This window comes from Nelumbo nucifera, chromosome 2, assembly GCF_055504915.1.
Source record: "Nelumbo nucifera cultivar China Antique chromosome 2, China Antique-T2T, whole genome shotgun sequence".
NCBI classification, from domain to species: domain Eukaryota; kingdom Viridiplantae; phylum Streptophyta; class Magnoliopsida; order Proteales; family Nelumbonaceae; genus Nelumbo; species Nelumbo nucifera.
This window is the reverse complement of record NC_142650.1, coordinates 77667152-77677450: the sequence shown is the minus strand read 5'-3', so window position 1 is coordinate 77677450 and position 10299 is coordinate 77667152. Positions and strand designations below refer to the sequence as shown.

The window sequence follows — 10299 nt, the reverse complement described above, 5'->3', positions numbered from 1 at the left end:
CGCAATCATCCAACCGATAGCCGTCTTATGCTCCTTAAGAACTTGCACAAGCTTCTCTTCCTGTGGTGCGCTAAGGCTGCTAGTGATGATCACCGGTAATTTCTCTCCGTCTCCAAGGAATACGTACTTGAGGTGACTAGGGAGAGGTTTCAATTTTGGAATGGGGGCCTGCAAAACAGAGGGTAAAAGTCTCCTATCAGAATTCAGCAATATAATTTTAGGAGCATTACCTGACTGTGGTAACTCCGGAGAATTATCCAATGCTGCAATAGTTTCCTGCAAATCAGCATTCAGCAGTGGCTCCTCTTTCTCAAGATGCTTGCTAATGGAGACTTCTAATCCATCCCTCTCTTCGAGTTCAAAGACCTCCTGTGCCAAAGAGTCAATTGCATCAACAGAACAAATAGGATCATCATCAGTAGGATATTTCATGGCATCATAAATATTAAACTTAACAATTTCACAAGAACATCCACAACTACACCCTTAGGATAGGCATTCGATCTATCAGCCAATTGAATCACTACACCAGTCTTATTCAAAGGTCCAAGTTTCAAAGAAGCATATATAGAATATGGAATGACATTAATAGAAGCTCCTAAGTTTAACATGGCCTTCTCAATTCTAGTGTTACCTATCATGCAGGGGATAGTAAACATACCTGGATCTTCGCACTTTGTAGGGAGTTTTTTAATGATTGCAGAAACATTCTCCCCTACTCTCACCTTTTCGCGTCCTTTTAGTTTTTGTTTCCTCTTATGTATACACAACTCTTTTAGGAATTTAGCATAATGAGGTAATTGTTTAAGAGCATTAAAAAGGGGGGTATTTGCCTCGCATCTACGAAAAGTTTCATAAAATTCTTTGAACTGCTCATCTTTCCTCGTTCCTACTAAAGCATTAGGAAAAGGAGGTACCGGTTTATAATCAGAAAGGGGAGGAAACTTACGCTTAGGTACTTCATCATCATCGGGAACGATGTCTTTCTCCTTTTCTTGATTCGACACTGCGGGGGCTGCTCTTGCTGGAGTCTCAAACTCTTTACCACTTCTCAAAACGATGGCACTTACATTTTCTTTCGTATTCACAACCGTTTGAGAGGGTAATTTCCCTGAACATTGTGCCTCTAACCGACTAATTGTCATCGCCATCTGAACCATCTGATTATCCAGACGTTGGATACTGGCCCTCACCTCTTGATGAAATTGTTTTGTCTCCTGTTGAAATTGCAAGGTGTTAGTGGCAAGAGATTTAACAATATCCTCTAAAGACACACCTAAATTGGATGTTTGGGCTGGCTGTTGTCTAGGGGGATGCGGCTGATATGGCTGGAAAGTTTGGCGGTTTTGTGGATTCCCATAGTTGAGATTGGGGTGATCCCTCCATCCTGGGTTATATGTGTTTGAATAGGGATCATGTTCCCTTTGCGGTTGCCCTGGAAAACCACCTGCCGCATTTACTTGTTCGACAGGCTCCTCTTGAAGAGTTGGGCACATATTAGTTGGATGCCCCACTGTCGAATATATCCCACAAGCCTTCACCGTTTGCATGTTACCTACAGCCATTTGACGGACAAGAGAGGTCAGACTTGCAATTTGTTGTTCTAAGGAAGAGATGTTTACCTCGTTAGCATGCCTTGCTGGAGGGTTGAGTCTATACCCGAACTATTGAGAATTAGCCGATATATTTGCAATCAGATTTCTTGCGTCTCGGGAGTTTTATCTACTGAGGCCCCTCCACTAGCAGCATCGATCATGCTCCTATCAGTAGGTTGAAGTCCCTCATAAAAATATTGAATAAGTAGTTGCTCACTGATTTGGTGATGGGGACAGCTTGCACATAACTTCTTAAAGTGTTCACAGTATTCATGTAAGGACTCCCGTCGTATTGCCTTATTCCATAGATTTCTTTTTGGATATTGGCCGCCCTTGAAGTTAGGAAGTACTTTTCTAGGAATAGCCTCTTCATCTCGTTCCATGTGGTAACACTCCCGGAAGGTAGATAATAGAGCCAATCCTTAGTCGAATCCTTCAGAGAAAATGGGAAGGCTCTCAATTTGATTTGCTCTTCAGTTACCCCCATGGGTTTCATGCTCGTGCATACCACATGCAGCTCCTTCAAGTGCTTGTGAGGATCCTCACCTGCAAGACCATGAAAGATGGTCAAGAAATGTGATAGCTATGATTATAACCATAGCAAGTGCACTAGTTATCAAATAGTATAAAAATATTGTTCCCACGAGGATTTGACAAAATAAAGATTAGAACTACAACCTCCCTTAATTATTTGGACAATCAAAATTCAGATCCAACAATAAGAACTACTGAAAATAAAAAATAGAGAAAGAAAATAAAAGCAATAACTAAATATGCAATGGTTAATTGAAATCGCTAGGACCATTGGTCCACCTAACCATTTCAATGAATATTAATGGATGAGATTAACCAAGATAATTTGTCATTCCCATAAGCTGAAATTTTTCCAATTTTATTTAATATTCTTTCCCAAGATATATTAAACCAACTTCTATCATGTCACCCCTCGATCCCTCGACTAGAGTTCTCAAGATAAAAATGCATTAAGTGCAAGAAAAACTTATACATTTAGATGAATCATGTGTATCCTTATATACCATTCAATTCACACCATGAATTATGTGATCTAATACATGAATTCCTCTCCCGATTCATTCATGTAAACCTAATCAATTAAGAGATGGCCACTCCTAATCGCATTAAGCAAATAACTCATACACTATATGGAAATCACAATCTTGGATAAATCATAATGATAAAAATACACTCATTGTCATGGTTAGGCTTTCCACAGCCCTAGCTAAAAATAAATCAGTTCATGATGAAGGAAATTAAACAAACAAGAGGAAAGAAAGAACTCATGATGTCGCCCTTGGAGCTGAAATCCTCTCTTCTTCTTGCCGCCACCTCCTTCTTGAAGCTTCCTTATTAATAGCATCTAAATTTAGTTTAGGTGTACTCCCTTCAATCTCCATTTGAGAATCGACTACCTCAACTTTTTGATCGTCATCCTTGATCTCGTCAATAGTCTTTCCACTTCTGAAGGCAATGGCATTCACTTGCTCCCTTGGGTTCTTCTCTATATTGCTAGGCAATCGTCCCTCTCTTCTTTCTGACAGCATGCTTACAATCTGCCCCACTTGAACTTCTAAGTTCTTAATAGCTACTTCTTGATTTAAGAATCTCTTTTCGTGATCTTGGAACTTTGCTTCAGCAGTATTAATGAACTTAGAAATCAGATCCTCTAAATTTTCCTTCTTTTCTTGTGGGGGCGGCTATTATTGAAATCCCATGGGCACGTTTTGTTGGTTGTTATTCCATGAAAAATTCGGATGACTCCTCCACTCTGGATTGTATGTATTCGAATAAGGGTTGAAATTTGGTCTGCCACCATGAGAAACAAAATTAGCACTTTCATGTGAAGCAAAAGGATTACCAACTAGACAATTAGAATTTATATGTCCCATTTGGCCACAAAGATCAGATGGATTATAAGATGACACATTTATTGAAGCAACACTAAGATTGTCTAATTTTTTATTCAAACTAGCAAGCTGAGCAGATAAAGCTGAAAAAGAATCTATATGATGGATTCCCCTTCAATCAGTTCGGTCATTATTCCATTAGTAGTTGTTTGATACCATTTCTTCTACTAGATCATAGGCTTCCTCTGGAGTTTTCCTCATGATTGTGTCTTATGCAGCTGCATCAATAATGAAGCGATTAGATGGAGTAATACCATTATAAAAAGTTTGAATTTGATGCCAAGCTAGTATTCCATGGTGATGACACTTCCTAAGCATATCTTTAAACAAAGAGAAAAATCCAAATTAACCAAGGTTAACAAGTTCTAATATTATTTTAGGATTAAATCCCCGGCAACGGCGCCAAAAACTTGATAGCTATGATTATAACTCTAGCAAGTGCATTAGTTATCAAGTAGTATAAAAATATCGTTCCCAAGAGGATTTAACAAAATAAGTAAGAACTGATTAGAAAGGATGAGCCTGTAGCTACGCTTGTTGAAGCTGGCAAGATAGGCAAGCGAAAGAGGAAGGCAAAGAAGCCTCAGAAGAAAGCCACTAAGGGCAAGAAGTAGAAGAAAGACAAAGCATCGGATGCCTGTCACTTCTGCAAGAAGACCAGCCACTGGAAAAGGAACTGTCCTGCCTACCTGGAATCCAAGAAAGGTGATTTCGAAACTTGTGTTATAGAAACCAATTTATTGGTAGCTTCTGTGTCCTAGTGTATTGACTCTGGGGCTTCAACTGTTGCAGCCGGCTGAGTGAAGGAGAAGTCACACTCTACTTGAGGACTACAACAACTGTTGCAGCCGCGGCCATAGGAACCATGGAGTTACTTTTTAGAGAAGGAATAATTGTACTGAAAGATTGTCTTTATGTACAAAATTTAAGGAGAAATTTGATTTTTGTCTCAAAACTGTGTGCAGATGGTTACTCTCTCTTCTTTAGTAATATGATTACTATTAAAAGAAATAACAAATTCATCACATATGGGGAACTGGAGAATGGTCTCTATGTTCTACATCCTTCTCTAGAAACTAACATAACCGAAACTACGTCGGCTGAAATCCCCAAGAAGAGAGCCCATGATACAGTTAATCCCACGTGTCTGTGGCATTACTGACTTGGCCATATCGGTGTTGACCGAATCACAAGGTTGGTAAAGGATGGTTCTTTGGATTTTCTAACTGTAGACGATCTTCCCACCTGTGAGCCTTGCCTACAAGGCAAGATAACGAAACAGCCATTTAACGGTAAGCCTGAAAGATGTACAGGCACTCTTGACCTAATACATACTGATGTATGTGGTCCCCTGAGTGTAAGGACACGGAATCAACACGTGTATTTCATCACCTTCACAGATGATTTTTCACGATATGGTCACGTTTACCTAATGAGACACAAGTCTGAATCCTTTGAAAAGTTCAAAGAGTTTAGACAAGAGGTCGACAAATAGTTAGGGAGAGAAATTAAAGCCCTTCGATTAGATTGAGGTGGTGAGTATCTCTCTGACGAATTCAGGGACTACTTAAAGGACAATGGGATTGTATCACAATTAGCTCCACCTGTTACACCACAACTTAACGGTGTTTCAGAGAGGAGGAATTGGACCTTATTGGATATGGTCTGGTCGCTTCTCATACACTCAGAGTTACCCACATCCTTTTGGGGTTACGCATTAGAGACTATGATTTACGTGCTGAATCGGGTTCCAACCAAATCGGTTCCGAATACTCCATATGAACTTTGGACCAGAAAGAAACCAAGTGTCAGACACTTGAAGATTTGAGGTTGTCCAGCACACGTTAAAAGAATGAGAGCAGACAAGTTGGAATCCAAGACCAGCCGTTGCCTATTTGTAGGCTACCCAAAAGGCTCTGTAGGTTACCTATTCTATGACCCAAGTGAGCAGAAAGTGTTCTGGAGTTGAAATGCGCAATTCTTGGAAACCGATTACATCCTGGACACCCATCGTTAGGAAATTGTTCTTGATGAGGAGAGCTCAGGAGCAGTGGGAGATGTCCCACAAGTTCCAGGTAGTGACCAACCTAGAAGATCCACTCGGGTATCCAGGCCACCAGTCCGTTATGGTTATGACCAGGATAGTTACCTGGTGGAAACCTTGACTAGTGAGGAGGATCCTGTGACTTACGCGGAAGCTATGTTGGACATAGATTCCCAGAAGTGGGTGGAGGCCATGAGAGCAGAGATGGACTCAATGGAGATCAATGGAGTCTGGACTCTAGTAGATCCGCCCTTTGGGGTAAAAGCAATCGGTTGCAAATGGATTTACAAGAGGAAGAAGGGCCCCGATGGTCGAGTTGAGACCTTCAAAGCTCGTCTGGTGGCGAAAGGGTACACTCAGAAAGAGGGCATCGACTATGAGGAAACATTTTCGCCTGTAGCCATGCTTAAATCCATTAGGATCCTGCTAGCTGTAGCAGCATACCATGATTATGAGATTTGGCAGATGGATGTCAAAACTACATTCCTAAATTGAGATCTTCTTGAAGATATCTATATGCAACAGCCACAAGGCTTCATTGCTATAGGTCAGGAAAACATGGTATGTAAACTTAGTAGATCCATTTATGGACTTAAGCCAGCTTCTAGAAGTTGGAACATCCATTTTGACTCTACTGTCAAATCGTTTGACTTCGAGCAGAATCCGGATGAATCCTGTGTCTACAGGAAGTACAGTGGAGATAAAGTTACCTTCTTGGTTCTGTATGTAGATGACATTCTACTCATTGGGAATGATGTAGGAATGTTAACTACGGTGAAAGTATGGCTTTCACAGCAATTCTCCATGAAAGACCTCGGAGAAGCTTCCTATATACTAGGTCTTCGACTCTATAGAGATAGATCGAAGCGGATAATAGGATTATCCCAATCTGCTTACATTGACAAAATAGTCAAAAGATACAGCATGGAAAACTCCAAGAAAGGAAATGTTCCTTTCAGGCACAGAGTCACTCTCTCCAAGAACATGTCTCCCAAGACTTCTGAGGAGATTGATGGCATGAAAGACGTTCCCTATGCCTCTGCTGTAGGGAGCATCATGTATGCCATGCTGTGCACTCGTCCTGACATTTTTCAAGTAGTGAGTGTAGTAAACAGATTTCAGGCCAACCCATGAGGGAAATAATGAGCAGGCTATGCTTCTAGGCAATCTCGGTAGGGTCGGGTAGTGAGGGTGGTCAAAGAGAATGTTCCGATTGTACTTTGCAACCTCCTTTTATAGGGGAGATCCTGAAACCTTACGGAGAAAAAATCCAAAAAGGGTTTGATTCTTATTAGGAAAGGGAATCCTTGTCTTTATGCTAGTTATCAAAGGAATGTCACTAGGGTTTTGCCACGTGTCTGACGAGATCCTCTAAGGACAAAGTTCCTTTTTCCTTAAAGATTCTTGCCTAGCACATGTAGGTTACGTACCATCATGGGTTCCCTTGTGGCCATGTGTCAAGGACAAGCTTTTGGGTATGATTTTCATGCTCGAGTGTCTACCAAATCGTCTTCGGGGCACCTTGTCACAGCCTGTTGTGACCGGGAAGGATGTTAGCCTTCCCCTTGTAAGCAGGTGTCGTTGGTATTAGGGTCTATCCACTATTCATTACGGCGTAGTCTACCATCTCGTGTCCATCGAGAGGCATTTGTAGTATATTGGGTTTGTCTCAGGCTTGGCAACATCTTTTTATGTCCATCATGAGTCATAGGCAACACTCATTGCTCATCATAGGTCCCAAGCCATGCCCATCATAGGTCCTGGATGGTTTTCTAAGCTCATCACAAATACATGTGGCTCTGTTTTGATACCTTTATCATGATTATGGCAATGGAAGACTACATGTACTTACAATTAGCCCTCCTGCTTCTTGCGTTGTAGTGCCTTACGGTTGGGTGTTTAGATAAAAAAGGATCCAATGTGTAGGTATATAGTGCTCACTCAAACCCTCAGAGCACAGTGAATATTGAATCAACACCACATGGACACTTGGGATAGACCCGCACCTAACATTCCCATTGCGGTGAACCCACGACATTGAAAGCCTACGATGAACCTACGACGTGTATTGTAGGACAGCGATAGACTCATAGTTCATCACACGCTTGTGATGAAAACATTCTCAACTCGAGCCAATGTAGACCCGAGTTCAGCTTGCGATAAAACCTCAATCACTGTGGCACCCTGGTTCGCTGAGAACCGCACCCAGGCGCCACCTGCACGTCTCATGTCAAGAAGATGAACATGACAAGGCACCATGTAGACCTAACGAGGTGCCGCCTACCGAACGGTGATGTTACTAGTGCCACATCAGTTAAGTAAGGCGTACAAAAGATAGTAGCACACGTGAGTTATGAGAATCCTCAAGTGAAAGGAAAATCGATCATCAGATAGATTTCCATGAGAACACGTGGCGAAACCTCAATAGTGTCCTTAATGACTCATAACAAATTTAATATTCATTTTCCTAGTCAAAGACAAATGCTTTTAACTCCTTCCATTCGGGATATCGGGATCCTTCTCTATAAATAGGGATTCCCTCCTAACGAAAGAGATCCATTCAGCTATTGATTAACCTTATCATTGTTCGATCCCCACCCTTGGTTTTCCTTTGTCTTTGAAGGAGACCATTCCCTCTAGCCCCATCACCACATTACCTACACCAATCACCATTTTTTTTTTATCTGTCTCCATCTGTGGCACAAGGCTACACAGTTTTTTTCTTAGGCGAACCGTCCGCAGCAGTAGGGAGTTGAGACCCCTCATCTTCTCTCAACCCAGCGGCAACAGGGGCAATTCCCTCCACCTTCGATCCCTTATCCCTCATCGTTTTCTTACTGTTCATCGTCCTCTATAAAAAGAAACCAGCGGTGGCAAGTGAAGGCAACGAGTACCCAAAAGACACCTTCGTTACGATCCCAAATCCCCTGTTTTCGTTCTTCTTCGTCATCGCCACTGCAGATCTTGACAGTGGTGGTCCTGTCTCTTAATCGCCTTCTCTCTTTCTTTCTCTGACTCATTCTCCCCTTTATCTTAACATCCCAACTAATCACCGTCTCCCTCCCTTATTTGTCTCGTTGGTTCGGATTGACACGCCACCGCCGCTGCTACAACTTCCAGCAACGGCACCCTGTTCAAAGACGATTGAGTTCTCAATTGATTGGGGAAGAATCCCTAGATTTCTACTGTTCGGGACCAAAAGGCAGTGCTTTAAGCGAGTCCTCTCCCGTCGTCAGCTTCAACAAATGTTCCCAGTTTCATGACTCTCGTCTACCATCACCATCTTTTCTGCCCACTTCTTCTTTTCTATTTTATTTTATTATTTTTTATTTATTTTTGAATTCCCGAATGCACTATTCCTCATCATCTCCCCTGTTTGAGCGAAAACCAGCGGCGGCGATACCACGTGGACGGATAGTTGAAGAAAGCAAGAAACCAATGTTGTTTCAGAAGCGACCGACATAGTTGAAGAAAGCAAAGCACAGAAGCCAGATTTTGTGAGGTTTCTGGATGTGAGGCCAAAGTATCCTCCATTGAAGTTGGAAGCTGACGAGGTCGTGCAAGAATCGAGCTCTCGAAACATGTGGCAGGTTACCGCTACCTGTTGATGTGTACAAGGAGGTAGACTTACTGTCCTTTCTATGGTTTACTCTTTCTTGACTTTTATTTGTTTTATTTTCAATACTACTGTTAGGGTAGTCTCTTTGTTTTTTTTTTTTTTTTCTGTTACATAGCTTGAGGATTTAGTTATGCAATTCGTTCTTGGGATTTTGACATTTCATTGACTGATACTTTTTGATGTACCAAATTGAATTACACAACCTTGGCTTATTCTTTTCACTGCTCTGAGTAAACAAACTCGTTGTCTAAAATGAAGTCATTACAGGAATACTATTTAAATTATGAATGAGACATGTTGGTTTTAAGATTTGAATTTGTTTCTGATGTGTGCATTTTGCATCTTAAAGATGGGGAATCGATCAACCAGTTATTTCTTCATTGCTCCTGTCCTTTGCCAAGGATCTTGGGAGTCTTTTTCTTGGACCTCGTTAGTTTCTGTTTGACCCTCCTCAAGAGGGACACTTATCTATTCCATAAGTGGAAATCACAAAGGTTGGGCATGTAGTTATGCAGAGGTTTTGGGGGGAAAGGTTGAATAGTTGGATTAATGGGTCTGGGGTTAAAGACCAAACCATCCTGGCTTCTGGGTGAAAGGTTGAATAGTTTGACCCTCTAGTCTCAATAGTGATTTCAACTCTTTAAAATTTCACTCAAGCAATTTTAAGTTGCTTTGTAGTTAGTACGAGTAATCCCCTTTATGCATCATAAAAAAAAAATTATTTTGATTCATTAGTCATCCTCTTAGGTTAACAACAAGCTTTTGTCCTCTTTTTATCCAATTATGATATCCAATAACATATATTATCATTTTGCATGACTCAATACGTGCTAAGTAGTACCCCTTTTCGTGTTATTAGATAACGCTCATTCCATGCCACATTATTTTAACATTAAATATATTTTATTTTAGTTTATAAGCAGTTTTACTTTCAATTTCATGTGACGTCCTTTTCGATTAGAAACAATTTCCCTCTTGCTATGTTGTCATGTAGCTCTCATTGCATGTCAATTAGTAATTCTCATTCCCAGAAACCGCACCTTGGGTATAAGAAAATCTCATATTTTACTTTACACGTGAAGTTGTTCCCATTTGGAATAATTTTATGTTGTTTAC

The 10299-nt window shown here is 41.0% G+C and overlaps 1 protein-coding gene across 1 annotated transcript; it reads right to left on the bottom strand.

Annotated features, from left to right (window-relative positions):
- Positions 1-428: 428 nt before the first annotated feature.
- LOC104589509 (uncharacterized) lies at positions 429-1565 on the bottom strand. The gene has a single exon (XM_010247858.1). The coding sequence runs from the start codon at positions 1563-1565 to the stop codon at positions 429-431; it is 1137 nt and encodes a 378-aa protein (XP_010246160.1).
- Between the last annotated feature and the right edge of the window lie 8734 nt (positions 1566-10299).